This window comes from Symphalangus syndactylus, chromosome 18, assembly GCF_028878055.3.
Source record: "Symphalangus syndactylus isolate Jambi chromosome 18, NHGRI_mSymSyn1-v2.1_pri, whole genome shotgun sequence".
In the NCBI taxonomy this organism is placed as follows: domain Eukaryota; kingdom Metazoa; phylum Chordata; class Mammalia; order Primates; family Hylobatidae; genus Symphalangus; species Symphalangus syndactylus.
Genome location: NC_072440.2, coordinates 101,669,120 through 101,694,343, shown reverse-complemented (window position 1 = coordinate 101,694,343; position 25,224 = coordinate 101,669,120). Strand labels below are relative to the sequence as shown.

The window sequence follows — 25,224 nt, the reverse complement described above, 5'->3', positions numbered from 1 at the left end:
CTCACTATGTTGCCCAGGCTGGTCTTGAACTCCTGGGCTCAAATGATCCTCCCACCTTGGCCTGCCAAAGCAATGGGAGTACAGTTGTGGCCACTGTACCTGGCCAAACCACTGTAGTTTAAGTGTGTCAAAATTTTATTCAAAATCATGAAACTCACTCATAAAACAAATCTGTTAAAGTTCTCTTTTAAATTCAAAACTGGATCTAACTTATTATTCTAATTTGAAGTAGAATAAAAAGCTTTACATATCTGTCTGCTTTTCATGAAACACTACAAATGACATATTAAATAGCATGAAAAAATCCTCAGCTGACATTTTTCTTCAATTCTCAAGGAAGAAAAAGAAAATCTTAACATGGCCCCAATCTTCTTCAAAGTCCACTGTTAGCTGAATAAAAAAACAGATGTTTATTTTAAGGTCTCCTATTCATTCTTTCCTGAAGAGCCTGGCCTTGCACCTCGGCTACAAACAGTCATTTGATGTTTATCATCATATTACACTTGAATTCCAGTGCAGTTTCCTAGAGTTCACTTCCAGACTTTGCAATAACAATGACTCTAAGCAATGTTAAAGTCCTCTACTTCTACCCTTTTCCTCTCCCAATTTCCTAGCTACATCAAATGCTAAACTTGCCCACATGCACACGCACACATGCCCCAAGGATGCTAAAGGCACTAAACCAATTTTTTTTACATGAGAATGTATTTATCTTTTTGATCATGCACCTGGTAATGAGCATCTCCCAAGATCTTGTTTTGTCATTTTATTCCTGCCAAGAGTTAGTAACACAGATGGTTTGGTGTGTTATCCTTAGCACATCAGTAGTTTCCTGGTTCTACTCAACTTCCTTGCAGGCAAAAGTGTTTATTAATAACTTTTATGCATATTCTTATTGCTTTCTAATTCTTAATTTTGAAATCTATGTAAAAACTAAGGGTACCAATATATTTAAAAATACCCAGGGGGGGAGACTCGGCAGAAAAAAAGGAAGAGCAAAACTTTAAAAAAATTATATGTACACTTTTATTCAAGGTTCTATACCTTAACAGTGCTATTCTAGGAAGGTGAAAAAATATTTTAACACCATTTAGCAGTTACTGATTATCTTGGGGAGGCGGTCATGCACGGAACTAGGAAATCCTGAAGAACATACCTTAAATTCATACAAAATAAGATTTCCCATATGTTTCCCCAAATAAAGCTGAAGGAAAGAAAGCATGATACTGGCACAGCAAAGGACGTAAAGGAACTCAATCCGAACTCAGTGGAATAAAATGTGGTCAACCACAAAAGTACTTAAGTAGAGTCTTAAATATGCATAGCTTCCTCTGAGGTGATAAACAGGATTCCCACAAACATGTGATAATATTTAGAATCTCACTAAGATGTATGATATGTGGGTGTGGATGACTGTGGGAGGGAAGCAGTATGTATATACTGTTGATTTTTGTTGTTGTTGTTGTTTTTGAGACAGAGTTTTGCTCTATTACCCAGGCCACAGTGCAGTGGCATGATCTTACTTCACTGCCGCCTCCACCTCCTGGGCTCAAGCGATGCTCCTGTCTCAGCCTCCTGAGTAGCTGGGACCAAAGGTATGCACAATAACGCCAGGCTAATTTTCTGTATTTTAATAGAGATGGTTTTGCCAAGTTGGCCAGGCTGGTCTCGAACTCCTGAGCTCAAAAGACCCACGTGTCTCGGCCTCCCAAAGTGCTGGGATTACAGGCGTGCATCACTGTGCCTGGCTGCTGCTTATCATTTTTTAGTGAAGTTTTAGGATAGATCCAAAATACTTCATGTAAAATCTAAGCATCTTCAAAAAGAGTATGAACAGCTTTATTAAAAAAAAAAAAACCATACACATAATGAAATCTTTAAACTCAGAAGGAAAAGAAAGTGATGAAGTTTGATAGGGATGGTGGTGAGAGGCAAAAAAACCAACTGCCATAATTCAATCAAAAATTTAACTTTGGGATGACAAAGCAGGAGGATCGTTTGAGCCCAGGAATTCAAGACCAGCCTATACAACATGGTGAGACTCCATCTCTATAAAAAATACGAAAATTATCTGGGTGTTGTGGCACATTCCTGTAGTCCTGGGTACTTGGGAGGCTGAGGTTGGGGAATCACTTGAGCCCCAGAATTCAAGGCTGCACTGAGCTGTGATCAGGACACTGCACTCTAGCCTGGGCAACAGAAACAGAATAAGACCCTGTCTCAAAAATAATAAAAATAAAAATTAACTTTGGGCTCCTAGGCAACCAAGGCAAAAGGAGATGCACAGTAAGGTGGACAGATACCCTTTACTTGCTAGAGGAAAGTATACTGATAGATCTGGAAGGAGAAATTCTCTGTTGGAACAAAACTCAAGTAGCATAACATAGACCTTTAAGGGAGTCTGGCAACAAAATTATTTCTTTGAGAGGCTTACATAAGTTCGACATCAAAGAAAAATCATTAAACCATAATTGATGAAGGCCAAAGTAATGTGGTCTAAGGAAGTAGCCTAATGATCTCACTTGACTCTGGAATAGTTTAGAGCTATGCTGCCCAATAAGGCAGCCACTAAGCCACTTGTGGCTAATTAAGTTAAAATTAATTAAATGAAATTAAAAATTCAGTCCCTTAGATGCAGTACTCACATTTCAAGTGCTCAACAGCTACATGTCACTAATGGCTACCACATAGGACACAGCAGATACAGAACACGTCTGTCATCACAGAAACGCTGGTGGCAGACTTTGGTTTAGAGAATTGGAAAATGTAGATGGTAAACAGTTACACAGGAAACTATGTAAATAAAGTATGATATATCTACACAACAAAATACTATGCAACTATTAAAAAGAGAGCTTGATTTACGTGCTGACCAAAATGATATTGTTAGTGATCAAAAAAACCTTTGAGAATAGTATAAGGAGACCCTGATTCTGCTCAAGCCCCATGCCAGTGCTGTGTGCGTCATATGTGACTTGACTGCACAGCATGTGCACCAACTTGTTAATAGCTTGTTAATAATGGTAATGAAGGACTTTTATCTTCTTGGTTACGTATTGTTACAAGGTTAAATTTTTTTTTTAGTTAGAGCGTTTTTCAAAAAAAAAAAAAGAGAGAGAGAGAAGAAAAAATAAACACCCCCAAAAGAATACAGGCATAGATGCAGATACCAAGTGGTGAACAAGCTCTTTACACTATCAAACTGAAACCTCAATTATTTCAAATACTCTGTAAAGGGGCAGAGACCCGGCCTCTAGTTCAAAACTGAGGCTATTAGTGAGCACTCAAGTCAGTACTAGTGCCACTGGCTGAGAACAGATACTCAAAGTGTAGTTAATAAAGATGATTTTTTCTTTCTCCAGAAAATTCAAGAACCTAAGTCATAACCTTTGACCTTTTCCACGGAGAGGAACCAGAAAAACAAAAGCTCAAAACTCCCTCCCAGGAAGCAGTTTAACTCATATATATGAAGAGTTAGAATTAAGACAATTCAACATGGCCAAAACTGAATTTAGTATCTACTCCACCTTATCTCTGTGAATGGTATCACTGTGCATTCAGTTCCCCTCTCCCCCTCATCCATCACTCCCTACGAATCACCACATTCCATGAGCATACTCCTTACTGTGTCTCACACCCAGCTCTTCCCTCACCATGCCTACTGCCTTAAATGGGGCCCTCATTATTTTTTCTAATCAATTACAGTGTGTCCTATCCCTGGCTTCCAAAACCAACCCCCATTATACAGGCAGAATAATCTGACACACCTATCTGATTTCACTCCCTTGAATAAAACCCTTCAAAGGCATGCCACTCTAGTTAAAGCAAAAGCAAAAATTTTAACATGGTACAAAAGGTTTGGCTTTAAGTCCTGATACTTCTCCAGTAAGACTGGAGAAGTACTGGTATCTCCTGTTCCTTAATAGCCGCTGAAAAACCCAAGTTCCTCCCAAACAGACTGAATAGACTGGGGCTCGCGGGTCTCACTTCAGCTCCCTCTGTACAGGATGATCTCCCTGATTCTGCCAGCCTTCTATCCACCATCACTGCCTAATTCCTGAATGTCCTTCGAAATTTGAATGAAACATTACTTATGGGAAAGTGACTTTCTTACCTCTTGTAAGATCCTGTAAACCAAAGTCCCTTATCACCTGTACTATCTGTTCCTTTACTAGACTAACAGCTCCTAGGCAGCAAGGCCCGTATCTTCAAACACCTTCGATATCCTAGTGCAGTTTTTGATATCCCACCCTTGGTCCTGGCACAGGAAAGATGCTCACTAAGTGTTTGTGTAACAAATGTTTGTATAATAAATGACCCAGCCCCCCAAATACTCAAAACTAACAACTAATTAACACAACTATCTAGTTAAGCCCAAAAAGACAAAAACCATGGTGTGTCATTTTCATGACTGACCAACATAAATAAATGATACTTGCAAATTAAAATAAGATACTATAAGCTATACATCGATTAGAATGGCTAAAATGCAGAAACATTGACAAAACCAATTGCTGACGAGGATGTGGAGCAACAGGAACTCTCATTCACTGCTGTCAGAAATACAAAAAGGTATGGGCACTATGGAGGACCATCTGGCAATTTCTCAAAACTAAACGTACTGTGACCATATGACATAGCAATTGGGTTCCTTGACATTTATACAAACAAGGTGAAAACTTATATGCACATAAGAACCTACACGATAATGTTTAAAGCGGCTTTATTCCTAACTGCCAAAACTGGAAACAACCAAGAGGCCTTTCAATAGGTGAATGAACAGACAAGCTGCAGTACATCCAGACAAGAGAATGCTACTCAACGATAAAGGAAAATGAGCTATCACGCCACAAACAGACATGGAAGAATCTCAAAAGCACAGGATTAAGTGAAAGAAGCCAATCTGAAAAGCCTACATACTGTATGATTTCAGCTATATGACATTTTGGAAAAAAGCAAAACTAGAGACAGTAAAAATACCAGTGATTGCTCAGGGTTTGGGGGGTGGAGGAAGGGATGAACAGGTGGAACAGAGGATTTTTAGGGTAGGGAGACTATTCTATGTGATACTGTAACGGTGGATACATGTCATTATACATTTGTCAAAACCCACAGAATGTACACCACCAAGAGTGGACTCTAATGTAAACTATGAACTTCAGGTGGTGATGTGTCAATGTCTGCTCACTGGCTGCAGCAAATGGACCACTCTGTTATAAAGTGCTGATGGTGAGGGAGCGTGTGGGGGAGGGACATAAGAACTCTGTACTTTCCACTCAATTTTGCTGTGAGCCAAAAACTGCTCTAAAAAATAAAGACCACCGAATGAATGAATGACGTAACCATGTACAGACATGCAAGAAACATGGACAGGCAGATCTAATCTTTCTTTCAATGTCCCACTACCATCATTTATATATTACTTGTTTTCCAACCAAGAATAATGTTCTGTTCCTCAAGAAGGTAAACCTATAATCCAAATGAGGATTTGTGCCCATGTCAAGATCTAATATTCGTTCCCATTTAACAAGCTGTAATAACTACTTTCTAGAGCAATTTACAGTGCTAGTAATACGATATAAGCCAAATTTACCTCCATCCACCCCCACAAAAAAAAGCCTGGGGGAAAAGCTGATGACATGGGAGCAAAAGGATGGGTAGAAGACGGGTTTGTTACATTTCTCTCTACTTTTATGTCTATTTGAAACTTTTTCTCCTCTAACCAATGAGAGACAATTAAAATACATTTTTTTCATAATACATTAAAAAAATGTGTCAGGTCGCGTGTGGTGGCTCATGCCTATGATCACAGTACTTTGGGAGGCCAAGATGGGAGGATCCCTTTAGCTCAGGAGTTCAAGATCAGCCTAGGCAACATAGTGAAACCCTGTCTCTAGAAAAAAAAAAAATTTTTTTTTTAATTAGCCAGGCATGGTGGTATGTGCCTGTAGTCCCAGCTACATGGGAAGTTGAGATGGGAGGATTACTTGAGCCCAGGAGTTTGGAGGCTGCAGTGAGCCATGATCACACCACTGCACTCCAGCCTGGGAGACACAGTGAGACCCTGTCTCAAAAAATAATAATAAATAAAACATATTTTAAAAGGGTCAATATTCATTACTTTAAACCAGCATGCATGGAGTCAATGAAAGCCTATGAAGTATAAGACACTGTTCTAAGAACCAAGGACACAGCAAAAAGCACAACATACAAAGTTCCCGCCTTGTGGAGCTTACATCCTAAGTGGGCATCAGAAGAGAAACTTTCGTGGGATTTGAGAACACTGAATCAAAGTAGAGACGGTGTAAGTCCTAGAACTTTCTTATTATTTTCTGTATAAGGTGGGCCTTTTAAAAGAATGTAGTCTAAATTTCTGGCTTACTTGTATAAGCTACCTTCTTTTTTAAGGAAAAAACAAAAAACGAAAACAGATAATGGCCATGTTAACTAAAGACATCGCCACCTAAGTGACTACACAACCAGGACACTGAAATACTAGGTTTAAGTCCGACTCTATCTCATCCAAAATAAGAATGGTAACGAGACCGACTTGGTAAGCACCAAGATGGAGGAAATGCCGGAACCAGGAGACAAGGCCTTTGGTCAACATTGAAGTCAAACTAGCATCTGAATAGGAAGTTGTCATTTATTTTCAAGAAAATGGACATGCCAGACGTAAGACTATTTAAGCAAAAACAAACATCATCTGATACACTAACACAATGTATGTCATATGTATATCAAATATCTCCATGAAAATTACATATATTTTTACCCAGTCAGAACTGGAATTAACTTTGAAAATGTGACAGGATTGCTCAGAAAATTACTTCCTGATTGTCACACTTTAATGCTTCTGTATGTCTGCTATTCTTGTGATCCAATAAATTGTGATGGGAAATGGGGAGGATATCCTTTGTTAAGAAAAAGGCCACAGATACTGTTACTACCTGAAAGTGTTTAGATTAAAATAGGAAGTCCACATTTCCCCTTTGTAAAGTCACAAACAACTTGTTTCTGTTACAGAAGAATATGTATTAACCACTTGACATTTGTGCCTTGCTTCCCAGTTCATAGTTATGAATATATAACTGAAAAATTACAAAACAGAACTCCACAGTTTTTCCCCATAAAATTAGGTCTTTTACCTTCCATAAGATGTCTTATCTTTCCAGATCTTTCTTATAGGCTTGGCTTTATCACTGTAATATCTTTCTTGGAGAATAAGATTAGGCATATGTTTCTTTTATCCTATTATGAATCAAGACATCTTAAAAATACACATCTTCTCACACCTGTAATCCCAGCACTTTGGGAGGCTGAGGTGAGCGGATCACGAGGTCAGGAGATCGAGACTATCTTGGCTAACACGGTGAAACCCCATCTCTACCAAAAATACAAAAAATTAGTCGGGCGTGGTGGCGGGTGCCTGTAGTCCCAGCTACTCAGGAGGCTGAGGCAGGAGAATGGCATGAACCCGGGAGGTGGAGGTTGCAGTAAGCTGAGACTGCGCCACTGCACTCCAGCCTGAGTGACAGTGTGAGACTCCGTCTCAAAAAAAAAAAAAAAAAACCAAACAACAACAACAAAAAACACATCTTTTGGAGAGGGAGGGAGGGAGGTAGAGAGGGAGGGAGGAACAACTGTTGGATACTATGCTCACTTCCAGGGTGACTGGTTGAATCGCACCCTAAACCTCAACATCACACAAAATACCCATGTAACAAACCTATACATGTACCCCCTGAATCTAAAAAAAAAGGTTAAAATTTTAAAAAATAAAAATAATAAAAAATTAAAAATATACATCTGAATTCAAATTTGAACTCAATTTAAAGTAAATCATATTTTTCATTCAAATTTGTCTTTTAGAAGCTGTGAAAGGCGAGTGCTTCACTGCCTCCCATTGTCTGACAGCTCTTCCCACACCCTCAAACAATGAAAACTTTCTTCTTCAGGCCAATATTCTATCATTTTCTGTACCTCATACAAGGTATCTTTCTTGCATGATCTTACTCTTTACCTAGATCCTAAAATCATGCCTTCTCTATCTAAGATGATGCCTGGAAACACGATTCTTGAATTCTTTTCTGAGCTTTCTCCAACTTACCACCACTAGAAGAAATAACAAACACAGGTACACTCGGCACATGAAGAGCCCCAAGACAGCCCCTTCACTGTGCTACCCTGACATTCTCGACCCCCATTCACAAGTGGAGTCACTGCCAATATTCTACTTAACCTTTATTCCTTTGACTTACAGTTGACTGAAACCAACAGAGCTCTTTTTGTTAATAGATGCTGCTGCTAGGCACCATCTCATCCATTCTGCTAATTATATTTTTAAAATTGTTCCCCTTCTCCTACTCTATCCATTGCATTAAATATTTCTGGTTTAATTTCATTGGTTTAATCTCTTATATAAAGATCAGGTTCTAAAGTCAAGCAGATAAGACTAAATGGAATATAAGCAAACCTAAACTTGAAAGGCCCGTCAGAATTTCCATCTGGTGTTAGAATAAGACCAGATACAGCAGGAGACTTGCACCTGGTGACTACGTCATACCAAAAAATCCCATGTCTTAAATGACCAGAATCACACTGAGTGTGATGCTGCCATGAGCGGTATTAGGAAACAACAGATTGAAGCAAACTTTTTCAAACAGTCTTCCTCATCTCAACCAAGAACACAAAAATAACCGAGTAACTATTTTCTCAATTCTCCCAACAACAATCCATCACTGGAGCCATCCTAAATGCATGGGAGAGAAGGTAACTGATCACATAAACTGGATGCCTTAGGGAATTAGGAACACGTTTTCTTGGTTGAGAAAGGCCCTCCCATCTCAAGTTTAGTCCAGGACATATGTCCCCCGAGCAAATGGACAGCCACATAAGTGAAACTGCCTAAGAGTGCAAACATGCTCGGTTGCTCACTCCACCTCTCCCCTACATACACCTCCCTCCCTCCCCCTCCCCACCCCTCCACCTCCAGCCTCCAACATCTTGAAGGGCTTTTACTGAAACTGATGTAAGCTAAATGAGCTTCTGACAGGATTTCACTTTAAATCCAATCAGTAGCCACTAAAATATCCCAAATGCAAAGAAAATGTAACAGAAATGTTGGCAAGAATGTCTCTGACTAGTGAGATTTATAGTTTTTTTCATCTTTTTCTGATATTTATGTATTTTCAAAAATAACTATTATTTATATTCATATAGAAAATATATTTTTAAATAATTTCCAAGAGTTTATAATAATAAAGAGAAATGTTTAATGGGAAAAAAACAAGATATGAAACCATATTAACAAAGTTTCAGATTAAATATTGAAAAAATACAGCAAAATGTTAATATTTGTCTTTAGGCAGTGGAAGGGTATTTTAGTTTTCTTCTACTCATCTGTATTTGCCATATTTTCTGCAAAGAGTGCGCCTTGATGATATAATTGGGGAAAGTGAACTTCACTTTAAAAAAATCAGACTTCTTATTTAAACAACCAGATGCTATCACTGCTTTCTGTTTCAATAGTCAATGGCAAAACTAATGGCACAACAGACCTCTCTCAATCTATATCTTATGTGATTATCAGACTAAACAATCCCAAATCATGTCTTAAGTCATTTTCCTTGCTCACATTCATAAGTTTGTCACAATCTTTTCTGTGTATAGCTTTATTTTGCTCAACATGATACTCCCTTCTAAAAGCTAAATAAAAGTCCATGCTCACATAATGCCATAATTATTATTTTTTCCCCTCAGTCTCCTGAGTAGCTAAGACCACAAGTGCATAACACCATGCCCAGTTAATTTTTTAAAACATTTTGCAGAAAGAGGGTCTCACTATGGTGCCCAGGCTGGCCTAGAAATCCTGGCCTCAAGTGATCCTCCCACCTCATCCTCCCAAAGTACTGGGATTACAGGCATGAACCACCATGCCCAGCTTAATGACTTAATTTTATCCAAATAGTCTCTGCCACGGACCCTGTGAATTCTGTTCATTACAAGAAATCAGCTGAACATGAGAAATGACTGAATGAGTATATCCATTCTACATAAATGCCTTACAATATCATTCCTCTTTTGTTGCTCAAGAAACTAGTGTTTGGAGAGAATAAGTAACTCATTCAAGGTCACAACATTTATAAATGGCAAAGCTGGTATTCAAACTCGGGTCAAAACAATTCCAAAGTCTAAGTTATTTCTACTATGCAATGTGGAATGAAGAAATGCCTTTTAGATCCAGTTGTCATCAACTTGCCATTTGACCTTAAACAATAACTTGCGGCTGGGCACGGTGGCTCATGCCTATAATCCCAGCACTCTGGGAGGCTGAGGCGGGCAGATCACAAGGTCAGGAGATCGAGACCATCCTGACTAACATGGTGAAATCTCATCTCTACTAAAAATACAAAAAATCAGCCGGGTGAGGTGGCGGGTGCCTGTCGTCCCAGCTACTTGGGAGGCTGAGGCAGGATTATGGCGTGAATCCGGGAGGCGAAGTTTGCAGTGAGCCGAGATCGCGCCACTGCCCTCCAGCCTGGGTGAAAGAGCGAGACACTGTCTCAGGAAAAACAAAACAAAACAAAAAACCAAAAACTTGCTTCCTCAGCTACAAATTAAGGGCTGGACTAGATGACCTTGGAGATCCCTTCTAGCTCTGATGGTCTATGCTCCAAAGCTTCCCCTTTCCTTTAAAGCACACGGATAAATCCTTTAGTGTGGACAAGATTTGAGCTACGACTTTCCCGTTTACATTCTGTCTGGAACATCGTTTGTATACTGATAAATTCCCTAGGGAAGAGTTTCCTTTTCATCTGACACTACCTTCCCAAACAAAGAGAGTATGTTGCTACTGGTACTATAAAAGCAATTTCTAGCAAAATTACATCTGTCACTATGTCTAATAGCGCTCTGCTTAAATGTGCACTTTAGATGAAAGTGTGATCTTTCATATTTAGGATTCTACACGGACACTAACAGATTCAGGGCCATTTCAACATATACTAATGGGGCAAAGAGATCTCTTACTGGGGACTTCTCCAGAATATCAATTTTGTAAACATCAATGATCCTACATTGTTGGCTTTGAACTGAAACACATCAACTGGACCAATCGTGGTCTTGAGTCAAACCCAAATCTTAGGGAATGACATGTGCAACACTCCCAGCAACTCCAGTTAAAAGCACGGGGAGAAAAACAAAAGGCATTCTTTTCAATCTTTAAAACATACAATAAGGCTGTCGTACTCTAGATACAAAGCCAACTTCTGCACAAATTCCAAAAAAGTTAAGACAAAAGCTAAATGCCCTTGCTTTCATATTCTCCTTTTGGATTTTTATAGGAAAAAAGTTTAATTAACCTATCTTCTTAACAGAATCACTATTAAATCTTTTGGACAAGGTATTACTTTTAAAAATCTGTTGGCACTCCCAAACACAACGATTGCATCATATCACCATTCTCAGATGTGGCTGATTAGAAGGCACTGTCAGAGCCAAAGAACTGATGCTAATCCTACCGTATAAAAATTATACCCTGGCACACATGAACCATGTTCTCCCTGTTTTTTTTTTTTTTTTTTAGATGGAGTTTCGCTCTTATTTGCCCAGGCTGGAGTGCAATGGCGCGACCTCAGCTCACTGCAACCTCTGCCTCCCAGGTTCAAGTGATTCTCCTGCCTCAGCCTCCCCAGTAGCTGGGATTACAGGCATGCACCACCACACCCGGCTAATTTTGTATTTTTAGTAGAGATGGGGTTTCTCCATGTTGGTCAGGCTGGTCTCAAACTTCCGACCTCAGGTGATTTACCCGCCTCGGCCTCCCAAAGTGCCTTTCTATATTTTAATAGTAGTAGCAGAAAAGGGCAAATGCAAAATTTCAATCTGGCATAAGTACAGTCAAGAAGCACTGCAAACCAGCCATGGTCAAAGTATACAACCATTATTGAAGACGCTCCAAATTGTAGTAATCAGGTCACTCTCACTTGTGTGCTCATTAATTTTTCAACACCCATTAAGTGAAGGCCTACAGTGTGATAGGCACTGCTTTAGGTGCTGAGGATATAACAGGGAAAAAGACAAAATAATGCCCCTGCATTCATGTCTTACATTACAATGGAGAAAGATAGACATAAAGAAGTAAATAAATGAAGAGAAAATATTTTAGGGCTCACGAGCCATATGGTCTCTGTCACAGCTACTCAACTTTGCCATTATAGTCAGAAAGCTGCATAGATAATACATAAATGAATGGGCTCACTGTGTTTCAATAAAACTTTACTTACAAAAACAGACAGCTGGTGTTTAGTTTCCCAAACCCCAGTCTAGAGTACACCCTGCAAGATCATCTGATTCTCATTCTATGGGACCTATTTTACAACTTTGCAAATTGTAGGTAACTGGAAGCAATGCAAAATAATTATCTATAGACATGCAAATGAATTATGTCTGGTGGACAGTTTATACCTTTGGAAAAGACCTCAAATAGTCCAAAATAGACCATTTTGTGTCTACTTGCACATTCCCAATTCAATATAACTTTATTCCATGTAAATTTGTCCTTTTTTACACTTTTCCTTTTAAAAGTTAAATTAAAATTTTATCTTTTGATTTAACCATGGGCCTGGTTCCCTCATTTAATTTACAGGTTAAATTAAAATGTGAAATTTTTAATTTTTTAAATATTATTTAAAAAAATAATAGAAACAGTGTCTTGGTATGTTGCCCAGGCTAGTCTGAAACTCCTGGGCTCAAGTGATCCTTCTGCCTCAGCCTCCTAAAGTGCTGGGATTATAGGTGTGAGCCACAGCACTAGGCCTAAATTAAAATTTTAACATGTATTTATTTCATATCTATATGAGAATCATGATTTCATGTTTTGGGGAAGTTATCTTTTGGCAGTTTTGGAGGTCTCACTAAGATATCTGATGGACTCACCTGACAGAACCAGGAAAACTTCCTCATCAGAGTGTAACATACTTGGGCTCCTGAAATCCAAGCACAGCTGTCCTTGGCTCGTGGGATGAAAACAGTAGAACTTGGCTGTGTCTGTCTTTCTTTTTTATTTTACTTATTTATTCTGTTATTTTTTCGAGACAAGGTCTCACCATGTTGCCCAAGCTGGATTTGAACTGGGCTCAAGTGATTCTCCACTCCTGAGTAGCTGGGGTTACAGGTGGGTACCACCACAAAAGGCTCTAATTTTAAATTTCTTATCTAATAATGCTTATCTAATATATAATTGATATATTAATTACATATTAATATATCATAACATTGGTATTAATTATATATTGATGTATTATTAATATACAGCCCATAAGTTATTCCCCACTTATGGTGACAGTAGCTGGTGATTTGGTTTAACAGCCCATAAGTTATTCCCCATTTATGGTGGCAGTGGCTGAGGATTTGGTTTAACAGTCTGACCATTTGGTGATCTTTGTAAATAGATTAATGCTTTATAGAGATCTATTCTCTGTTGAGTGAGAAGAAAACAGAGAATCTGATTCTTTAGTCTCTCTCTGCTTTTCTATTATGTAAGACTTTTCAAGTTGTAAGCAAAATAATGAGCCACTGGAAGGTTTTAAGCAGAAGAGTAACACAATCTGATTTGTATTTGTTTTGTTTATATGTGTGTGTGTGTGTGTGTGTGTGTGTGTGTGTATTTATTATTATTTTAAGCAACAGGGTCTTGCTCTGTCACCCAGGCTGGAGTGCAGTAGCATGGTCATAGCTTACTGTAGCCTCAAACTCCTGGGCTCAAGGGGTCCTCCTGCCTCAGCATCGCAAGTAGCTGGAACTATAGGCGCATGCCACCACACCTGGTTAATTTTTAAAACTTTTTGTGGAAATGGGGTCTCATTATGTTGCCCAGGCTGGTTTCAAACTCCTAGGCTCAAGCGATCCTCTTGCTCAGCCACCCAAAGCACTGGTATTATAGATGTGACCAACTGCACTGAGCCTGTTTTGTTTATATTTTTAATATTTTAAATCAGTCTGGCTGTTATATGGAAAATAGGTTACAAGAGAGACAAAAGCAGAAGCAGAAAGATCAGTTATCCAGTATTACAGCAATCCAGAGGCCTGATGGAAGGGAAGCACTGAGAAATGGCTGGATGTGGAACAAAATCTGCAAACAGCTGATGGACTGGATGAGGAGGCATGAAGTGGAGGGGAGAGGAAACAAGGACGGCTCCCGTGCTCTAAGCCTAGACAGCCAAGTGAGCAACAACAGGGCTTCAGCTGAAATGGAGACCCTGGCAGGTGGGGTGCAGGTGGGGAGCTGGATCAGAAGTTCTGATGTAGACACATTAAACAGGATTTGCTATTAGACATCCAAGTGGAGAAGCCGAGTAGACTGATGGATATGTACCTCTGTAGCTCAGAGGGAAGGCTGGAGAGGGAAAATTGGACGTCATTAACACACAGCTGTTATATAAAGCCTAGGCATAAACAAGCTCCCTGGGACAGAATATAAATAAAGAAGAGACAAGGACTAAGTCCTAGGGCTCACTAACATTCAGTGGCCAGGGGAGAGAGGCAAGATCCGAAGTCTAGGACGTTATCAGCAGGAGGAGGAGCCAGTGAAGACTGAAAAGAGATAACTAGATGAAAGAAGGAATCCCAGGAGAATGTGGCCTTCTAGAAGCTGGGCACAGAGTTTTAAGGAGGCCTGGTCAACTGTGTTTCTAAATACCACTTGGAGATAAAGTAAAATGATCTGCGTATGAGACGTATGTTCAGGGAGAAATGGAGGCTGACTGTACACATGTCTGTCCAGGAAAAGTAATACAGGCTGAGTAGCCTGTTTCTAAAATGCTTGAGATCAGAAGAGTTTTAAATTTTTGATTTTTTTTTTTGGCTTTTGGAACATTTGTATAAAAATAATGAGATATTTTGGGATGAGACCCAAGTCTAAACATGAAATTCATTTATGCTTCATATACACTTTATATACACAGACCGAAGGTAATTTTATACCTTTTTTTTTTTTTTTTTGAGACGGAGTCTCGCTCTGTCGCCCAGGCTGGAGTGCAGTGGCGCAATCTCGGCTCACTGCAAGCTCCGCCTCCCGGGTTCACGCCATTCTCCTGCCTCAGCCTCTCCGAGTAGCTGGGACTACAGGCGCCCGCCACCACACCCGGCTAATTTCTTTTTGTATTTTTAGTAGAGACGGGGTTTCACCGTGGTCTCGATCTCCTGACCTCGTGATCCGCCCGCCTCGGCCTCCCAAAGTGCTGGGATTACAAGCGTGAGCCACCACACCCGGCATAATTTTATACCTTTAAACATTTTATATTTTTAATAATTTTTGGCAGGAAACAAACTTTAGGTTAAGTCCTCATGTTTGGATTTTCCACTTGTGGAGTCATGTTGGCACTCAAAAGAGTTTTAAATTTTGGAGCGTCTACATTTCAGATTTTTGGATTATAGAGGCTCAACCTCTACCTTCTCTATTGGCCAACATTCTCTCTGCTGTTCTCTTTTGTTTCCAGAGATTGTGGGACAAATATCATCATTCACTGTTTTGCCCCAGATATGTGCTATGATCATAAGTCGAAGAAAACACCAAGTCTCCAACCCTGAAATTCAAATTTAAGATGAAGGTGGGGGAGATTTTTACAAATCTATATATAATATCTACACAGAAGAAGGGGGCTGATAAAATATCTACATAAAGAAAGAGACTGATACAAAGTGCCTGACCCTTCACTTAGGGAAAATGCTTAGGAAGCCACTGAACCCTGCTGCCTTCCTTCACAGCGCTTAGTCACAGATCTGTTTATCATCACCCCCTCACCTAGATTGTAAGCTCACAAGGGCGGTGAGTGTACAATAGAGAACATGCTGGTTTTCTTCACCAACATATTCCTGCAGCCTAGTACTATACTCAATATATCCTTTCTGAACAAATACAAGCACTTGTTGGTCTCCTACATTTACTTTTATAATATAGGAAGAAAAAATAAAAATATTAATAGACAAAATAGCAAAACACTCATCCATCTAGGAATTTCGTGTATTTTTTATTTTTTTTTAAGACAGAGTCTGTGTCACCCAGGCTGGAGTGCGGTGGTATGACCTCGGCTCACTGCAATCTCTGCCTCCCGGACTCAAGTCATTCTCATGCCTCAGCCTCCCAAGTAGCTGGGATTACAGGCATGTGCCAAAGCATGCCCAGCTATTTTTTTGTATTTTAGTAGAGACGGGGTTTTGCCTTGTTGGCCAGGCTAGTCTCGAGCTCCTGGCCTCAAGTGATCTACCTGCCTTGGCCTCCCAAAGTGCTGGGATTACAGGCATGAGCCACCATGCCTGGCCCATCTAGGAATTTTTGACACTTATTTTCAAGACATTGTCAAATCTACTGTTAAACTAAAACAACATATACTCTGGATAGCTGATAAAATATGGCATCTTTGGATGGGCACAGTGGCTTACATCTGTAATCCCAATCCCAACACTCTAGGAGGAGGCCGAGGCAGGAAGACTGCTTGAGCCCAGGAGTTGGAGACCAGCCTGGGCAACACGGTGAAACCCTGTCTCTACAAAAAAACAAAAAAAAAACAAAATTAGCTGGGCATGGTGGCATATACCTGTAGTCCCAGATACTCGGGAAGCTGAGGTAGGAAAATCACCTGAGCCCAGAAAGTTGTGAGGCTGCAGTGAGCCGTGATCATACCAATGCACTCCACCCTGGGAGACAGAGTGAGACCCTGTATCAAAAAAAAAAAAAAAAAAGTATCTTCTTAATGAAGCTGAGGAGTAAGGCTGTGTTCTTAAGACTCTGGAAAATTATGCCAAAACACACCAGAACAGTAATGTTTCAAATACTGAACTTGAAAAAGGATACCATCTATGAAGAAGATCACATAGGGATGATTAAAAAGTATCCATAAGTACCTCCCTAACGACAACAGTCATTGACATAGTCATGGAGTTTTGAACTAGACTAACAAATTCAATTCACCACAGACAGAAGTTAAAATTGTTTGCACCTAAATTTGTTTTTGTCACAAAACCCTTAGAGGCCGGGTGTGGTAGCTCATGCCTGTAATCCTAGCACCTTGGGAGGCCCAGGCAGGTGGATCACTTAAGGCCAGGAATTCGAGACCAGCCTGGCCAACACAGCAAAATCCCATCTCTACTAAAAATACAAAAATTAGCCAGGTGTGGTGGTGCACACCTGTAATCCCAGCTACTTGAGAGGCTGAGGTAAGAGAATCGCTTGACCCAGGAGGTGGTGGTTGATTGTGCTACTGCACTCTAATCTGGACCACAGAGCAAGACTGTCTCAAAAAAAAAAAACAAAACAAAAAACAAACAAACAAAAAAAACAACAACAAAACAACTAAAACCAAAAACTCTTACAGAAAAAAAACCTGAGAAAAATACTATAATATCTATTTTTATTTCTTCATTGAGCAAGAAAAAAATCTGCCAGACTGCAAATATTCATATATTTACTAGAAAAATGTCCATGCCATTTCCCTAAAACTGACTTCCCAATGCTATAATGATTTCAAAAGCATCTCCCTGACAACCCCTAAAATTCTGCAGCACCTACTGCCTTGCCATCTTTACAGGTGCAGGAGCACAGATGTCTGCCCTAGCCCAGTGACTGAAGCCCTGAGGAGATACCAGCGTTGACTGTGATGGCATCAGAAAGCCTCAGCTCTGCGGGGAGTGTGCTACCTACTCAGCTGAGAGGCTTAGAAACATTCACTAAACAACCTTTTATTACATTCCCAAAAATGTGGCTTCTAATTGTGCATTTCCTTTGGTTTGCATGCCTCTGTGAAGTCGTGTTGTGTGTATTTTTGAGGTCTTATGCTTCTTAACACATAGTCTCCTCTATTTGCAAAGACAGAGTTTTGTGGGTTTATGAACTGCTGGATAAGTTCCAGTGCTATTCTGAACAGACGCAGAAGTATTAGTGCAGGTTAGAAGGGTTCTTCATGTTTTTAACACTGCCTCATTTGCAGGTTCCAAGAGTACTTTCCAAATTTTAAATTAAATGGTAAATGTTAAAATATTTAATCAGTGTTTTATTTTAAATAGTCAAAATATTTTTAATAGAAATAATATAGGAGTTTCTTCTTAAGAAAATAAAATACCTGGCCAGGTGCAGTGGCTCACACCTGTAATCCCAACACTTTGGGAGGCCAATGTGGGAGGATCGCTTGAAGCCAGGAGTTTGAGACCAGCCTTGGCAACACAGTGAGATCCTCCCTCTACAAAAAAACGGCATAAAAATTAGCTGGGCTTGGTGGCACATGCCTGTAGTCCTACCTACTCACAAAGCTGAGGTGGGAGGATGCTACAGCCCCAAAGGATGAAGCTACAGTGAGTTATGATCACGTCACTGCACTCTAGACAGGGTGACAGAGCGAGACCCTGTCTCATTCAAAAATAACATAACATAACATAACGTAACATAACATAACATAACATAACATAACATAACATAACAGTACCTAAATGCCATTCTTGAAAGCTGGGTGCAGTAATGTATTTATTCTTTATAACATCTTAAATATTGACATTAAAAAAAGAAAAAAACAAAAACAAAGCACATACCCTTATAGCTGAACTCCCTTTTTTTTTTTTTTTTGAGATGGAGTCTCACCTTGTCACCCAGGCTGGAGTGCAATGGCATGATCTCGGCTCACTGCAACCTCCGCTTCCCAGGTTCAAGCAATTCTCCTGCCTCAGCCTCCCAAGTAGCTGGGATTACAGGTGCCCACAATGACCCCCGGCTAATTTTTTGTCTCTTTAGTAGAGACGGGATTTCACCATGTTGGCCAGGTTGGTCTCGAACTCCTGAACTCGTGATCCACCCGCCTTGGCCTCCCAAAGTGCTGGGATTACAGGCGTTTGAGCCACCGCGCCTGGCCTACTTTTTTTTTTTTTTTTTTTTTTGAAACAGATTCTTGCTTCGTTGCCCAGGCTGGAGTGCACTGGTGTGGTCTCGGCTCACTGCACCCTCTGCCTCCCAGGTTCAAGCAATTCTCCTGCCTCAGCCTCCTGAGTAGTTGGGACTATAGGCATGCACCACCACGCCTGGTTAATTTTTGTACTTTTAGTAGAGACGGGGTTTCACTGTGTTGGCTAGGCTGGTCTCAAACTCCTGTCCTTAAGTGATCTGCCCATCTCTCAGCCTCCCAAAGTGCTAGGATTACAGGCGTGAGCCACCATGCCCGGCCAACTGAATTACTTTTATTCTTCTAAATCAAACAGCTTGGGCCGGGCGCGGTGGCTCACATCTGTAATCCCAGCACTTTGGGAGGCCGAGGCAGGCGGATCACAAGGTCAGGAGATCGAGACCATCCTGGCTAACACGGTGAAATCCCATCTCTACTAAAAGTACAAAAAATTAGCTGGGCATGGCAGCATGCACCTGTAGTCCCAGCTGCTGGGGAGGCTGAGACAGGAGAATGGTGTGAAGCCAGGAGGCGGAGCTTGCAGTGAGCTGAGATCGTGCCATTGCACTCCAGCCTGGGTGACAGAGCGAGACTCCGTCTAAATCAAACAGCTTCCCAAACAAATAGTTTTCCTCCTACATTTTTCCTCAAGTTTACACATCCACATTACCAAGCAGCAAGCAATCACTTGCACCCCAACCACCACCACCAAGCAATGAGTGGCTGCAGGAGTGCCCTGATATGCTAGGGGCTCGGAGCTCAGGCGCATTTCCAACAGAAACACCATTAAGCACAAGGGCTGGGTTTTGGGTTGGGTGCCACAGGGGACTTGGATTCCCTCTGGAGTCTACATAGTTGCCAAGGATGTTAATTATAAAGAACTAACCTAAGATTAAATTATATTTCAGAGGAAAAACCAAGCTTGAAAAATTATTCTTGGCATTAGTCTCTGAAGCTGCAGAAGAATTAGACCCTGGAGAAAACAAACAAACAAAACAATAGAACCTGGTCTCTGAGAGAAAAAAAAAAAGGAAAGAACTGAGAAAATGGGACAGGGGCTGGAGACAACCTATTTGGTCTCAAAGGACAAGCTGGCTACAGAGATATCTAAGTGCCAGAAGGTGGTGTATCAGGAACTGCATTAGTTTATAAAGATTTCAATTATCAAGAAAGATGGTATCAGATAGGCAACAATTAACAAGCTAAAAGAACACTAAGTTGCCTTCATCTTCAGCATGCCCCAAAGAGAGAGGGAAAAAGTTTTCAAACCTGATTTATAAGATGTTAATACAAATCACAGTCCAGGCCTCCTAAACTTGGCATGGATCATACATTAAACACACATTTCTTTGCTTCTATAGGCCTCAAATGAACCTTCTTGCCAAATGTCAGCTTGGTAAGTTTGATAAAATCTTATGAAAAATGGCAGGCTTTCAGACCCCTGGGCTCTCTCTTTGCTTTGAAGGAGTATTACAAAGAGCAGTTTCCAAGTAAAGACAAGTGGTGCTATAAAATATCACTCAGTACTGTGGGAGGGAGCAGGGCAGAAAGGTAGCTCAGAAAGGAACACTGAAGTCCGAGTTTCAGCATAATGCTTCGCTTAGCAAAAGCAACTTCTGCTCACACTGTCCCCATATGCACCTCACCTAGGAGAGGGCTCTCTGGATTTTTTTTTCACAGCTTTCTGTTAAATCTCAGGTACAAAGTTGAAACTAAAAAGGTCTTTTAAGATAAGCTAACATCTGTCAAGAAGGCAATTTCTCATCACCTGGCTATCATCCAGCCCCTCACACTTCACACTTCATACTTCTTCTCATCACCAGCCCCTCACACTCATGCTAATTAAAGTCACCACTACTTGGAACAAAAACGCCCACCCTAAGAAACTGATCCAGAGAATCAGAAGTAAACAGTGGGTCTCTTACGGTTCTAAGATAATAGACATGTCATAAACCAGCCAATGACATATAATAGAGGTTAACTAAAAATATTTTAGGTAATTTCAGTACCTTAGAATTAATATTTCCAAGGTTAACTGAAGAAACCAGGAACCAATTTGTATATAAAATACAACTTCGGGGCTCATGTCTGTAACCCCAGCACTTTGGGAGGCTGAGGCGGTGGATCACTTGAGGCTAGGAGTTCAAGACCAGTCTGGCCAATATGGTGAAACCCCATCTCTACTAAAAACACAAAAATTAGGACCAGGCACAGTGGCTCATGCCTGTAATCCCAGCATTTCAGGAGGCTGAGGCAGGCGGATCACATGAGGTCAGGAGTTTGAGATCAGCCTGATCAACATGGTGAAACCCCGTCTCTACTAAAAATACAAAAAAAAAAAAAAAAAAATTAGCTGGGTGTGGTGGCAGAGGCCTGTAATCCCAGCTACTCAGGAGGCTGAGGCAGAAGAATTGCTCGAATCTGGGAGGCGGAGCCTGCAGTGAGCCGAGATTATGCCACTGCACTCTAGCCTGGGCAACAAAAACTCCGTCTCAAAAAAAAAATTAAAGCTTAAAAAAAAAATACAACTTCACACACATAACATCACAAATATAACTGAAAAACAATACATCCAAATATTAATGGTAGTTATAGTATTATCAAGAGGGAATAGCTGGTTTTTATTTTCATATACTTTGTAACTTTAGAGTAAATAGGAATATGCATACATTGTTTCCATAAACAAAAAAGCTGTTTTGCTTTTTTTAAAAGATCATTTTATAAAATGCAGAAAATAATGTTTAATATTCTCCTGCCTCTTCCTGGGCTCAGAATGACATAGTCATCCGCACATTTGCCCAAGCAAAAACCGGGATGTCATCCTTGGTCCTTTCCTATTCCTTACTTCCCACATTCATCAATTTCAAGTCTCTTACAACCATAACAACCCTTCCAATTCTATCCCCATGGCCACCATCCTCACACAGGCTTGTAAGGTGGCCTCACTGCAACCGTCTTCAGGACTGCCCCTCCCCACCTCTCCACAACGTGGCTCTCCAGCCCACATCTCCTCCTCTACTAGGCCGACCTCCCGAAGCAGCACTCCACACTGAGAGTGCTTTTTCACCTGCCCACTAGTTGATTCTATCTACTTTTGACATGCGGAAGGGATCTAAGATCCAAAGCATGGACAGGCACTTGCTGTCCATGTTGCTGTAGTGATCAAAATACAATAAGCACTTCTAAGAGGAAGATGAAAGAGACCTTTCTCATGATGAAAAGGTTAGGGGCAAGCTGATTTATTCTGCCTCTCCTGACAGTGTTCCCCAAAGGGGCAGAAACTTGGAGAAAACTATGTAACGCTGGTCTGAGAGCAGCATTCTTGTGATCTATACAGCTCTCAATCAATGAACACCTCTGAGACATGCCACCAGGCAATTCAAGGATGAATCGTCTGCAAGTACTGCCTACAAGATTAGACTTCTCTCACATTATCCCAGAATCCCAAAGAGCCACAACTACTAGAAAGGGAGCCTGGCACAGGTAATGCAGGTGCCATCATCTCTCCTGTGGGCTGCCACAGCCTGTGCTTGTTGCGTCCAGATTAGACCTTGTTTAATGCATTCCCCTGTGGCAGCAAAAGTAATCTTTTCGGAACACAGGTCTGATCCTATCACTCCCCCGCTTACAACTCTGTCAGGACTCCCTGCCCTACATCCCCACAGCCGGCTCACAAGACCCCTCCTAACCTGGCTTTCTAGCTGCCCCCACAGGCTCAAATGCTCAGCCATGGGAGGTACTTGCTCCCTCAGCTCTGCACCCACTCTACTGTCAAGATCCGATCCCAGGTCTACTGTCCAACCTGGGAAAGTCGACTGAAAAGGAAAAAAAAACCCTTCTCCCGTTGGGCACCTCACTCCACCCTACCCCTTCACCCAGTCTACGCAGCTATCCTCCGGTCCCTCCTTCAAAGTCTCTCCCTCTGGGAAGTTTTCCCTGAGCGCCAACCATACGTCTCATCAGCTCCCGGGCCCTCAGTGGGTACAGGGTCTCTCCTACATGCTCCCACCACAGTACCCTGGTAGCATTCCTCACACTGAATGGCAACTGCCTACTTTCTTGTTGGATTCCCAACAGTAACTCCTCAAAGTGAAGGGCAGTACCCTGGATGCTGTAATACTGCCAGCATACAGCATCGTTCCCGACACACAGTTGATGTAGTCCATAATATTTATTACAAGTGAATACACGGAAAGATGGATAAGTTGATAGGAATATAAATGCAGTATCTGCAAGAGTCCAGGGGAAAAGGAACAAATGGTAACTTAGGAAAACCGAAATGCTTCCTGTTTGAACGGCCTTCATTTCACTACCAACCAAACGAAATATCTCTAAGCGCTTTCAACAACACGTCAGTATCCCGAAACCACAGTCAACAGCAAGCAGCAGGCTTTTTTTGTGTGTGAGAATACATAACTGAGCAATTTTAAAAGGACTATCATAGACCGGAAGAATTTTCATACTTGGAAGATGATAGTGGTTACAGAGAGTTCACCTCCCTCAGATTCTGATCTTCAGTACCCCTCACTCTACTCTCTTCTCAAATCTCAGGTAAGGGAGATGTCTGCTGAGTATAAAGTAATCTAATGCCAACTTTATACTATGTGTTTTTCTGCTTATGAAATCGTATTTCCTTGTTTCGTTTCTACTATAAACTTAAAGAGAAGGGTGGGGAGCTTCTGGCTATTTAAGAGAAGAATTATTTAAGGAGGGAAAAAAAAGGCTTTTTTTTTTTTTTTGCAAACTACATGTCACCCCTGATCAGAATGATCTACGATAATTTTGAGATGACTTGAAGAGTAATAGACTTTTTAGAATTAGACTTCTGGATCACTAACAGCTGCAAGTTTAAGATTCTGAAATACTTGGAAACAAAAAATAAATGTAAATCAGAGGAATAAATACTAATTTAAATGTCCATTTTAACATGATATTAAACAGTTCCCAAAAAAGAATGTTTGAGCATGAATTGACTGGCTCCAGAAAACAAATTCAACCCACAGGTGAGTCCACTGTGTCTAATGTACACAGCCACATGTAGACCCAGGTTCCTCAATACATCCAATTTAAAAAGTATCTTTGGCAGGGAGTGGTGGCTCACACCTGTAATCCCAGCACTTTGGGAGGCCCAGGCAGGAGGATCACTTGAGGTCATGAGTTCAAGACCACCCCAGCCAACATGGCAAAACCCCCATCTCTACTAAAAATACAAAAATTAGCCGGGTGTGGTAGCGCGCACCTGTAATCCCAGCTACAGGAGGCTGAGGTAGGAGAATCACTTGAACCCAGGAGGCAGAGGTTGCAGTGGGCTGAGGCTGCGCCACTGCACCCCAGCATCGGTGATCACCAGACTCAGTCTCAAAAAATTAAATAAATAATAAAAAGTATCTCTGCTTGTCCTATTTTTACTGAAACTCCTCTTTGTATTACTTACTGGAATGTAATAGATGCCCATCTTGGGGGTTTCATTGGCCGTCAGAAGCATGCCTAAGAAGAAACACAATGAAAAAGGTCAACGCATAGGAAAAAGAAAGCACCCTTTTCTATTTGCTTTCCATTCTGAAATGCCTGAGGAACTTCTGTTAGTCAGTGAACCAAAGTATAGCATTTCCCACAAAATGCCACAGCAAATTCCTAACTTTTGCAAAACAAATTCAAATTTTCCAGAACAAATTTGCTTTGCTTTTGCAAAGCAAATTCCTAACTTTTACAAAACTGACTGCAAAACAAAATGTCTACATTTTGTTATCATCTACACCAGAAAGTCCTAGAGGGACTCTAACAGCCCTGACTACAGCACAGTCACTCCCTCACAGGGAACCATAACAGACTGAACCAACAGGGTGGTTAATAATTGAGTCTCCTTGGGATCAGCATATAAGAAAGCAAAACTAAAGAAAGAGATAACTTTCCAGCATTCAATAAAGGATTCTCTATAACCCCAGGACCAACCTATAATACATTATTTGGTACTAAACTACTTAGTATCAAAGTATTCAAATGTCTCAGTTTTGTTCCCTTTTCTCTGCCATTTTTGCAACATACTCCTTCCCCAAGTGTTTTGAAGCAGCTCCAACATGGCAATATGCAAACATCAAAACTCCACAGATCCCTTGCTCCAGACCGCTGCACTTTAAATAACATTGAAACCAGCAAGACTTTGACCAGTCCTTCAAAATCATGTAGGCACTTTCACATATATTATCTTAGTGAACATGCAACAACCCTCTAAAAGAAGATATATCATCAGCCCTATTTTATTGATCAGAAAAATAAAGCTCAGAGGGACTGATGCCCC

At 40.7% G+C, this 25,224-nt stretch overlaps 1 protein-coding gene across 4 annotated transcripts in view; it reads right to left on the bottom strand.

Annotated features, from left to right (window-relative positions):
* Positions 1–25,224, bottom strand: part of NOL10 (nucleolar protein 10) — a 116,716-nt gene that overhangs the window by 46,950 nt on the left and 44,542 nt on the right. For all 4 annotated transcript variants that reach the window (XM_055251698.2, XM_055251699.2, XM_055251700.2 and 1 more), the window contains one exon: positions 24,361–24,413. In XM_055251698.2, the coding sequence (XP_055107673.2) occupies positions 24,361–24,413 (53 nt within the window). The remainder of the gene's footprint in view (positions 1–24,360; positions 24,414–25,224) is intronic.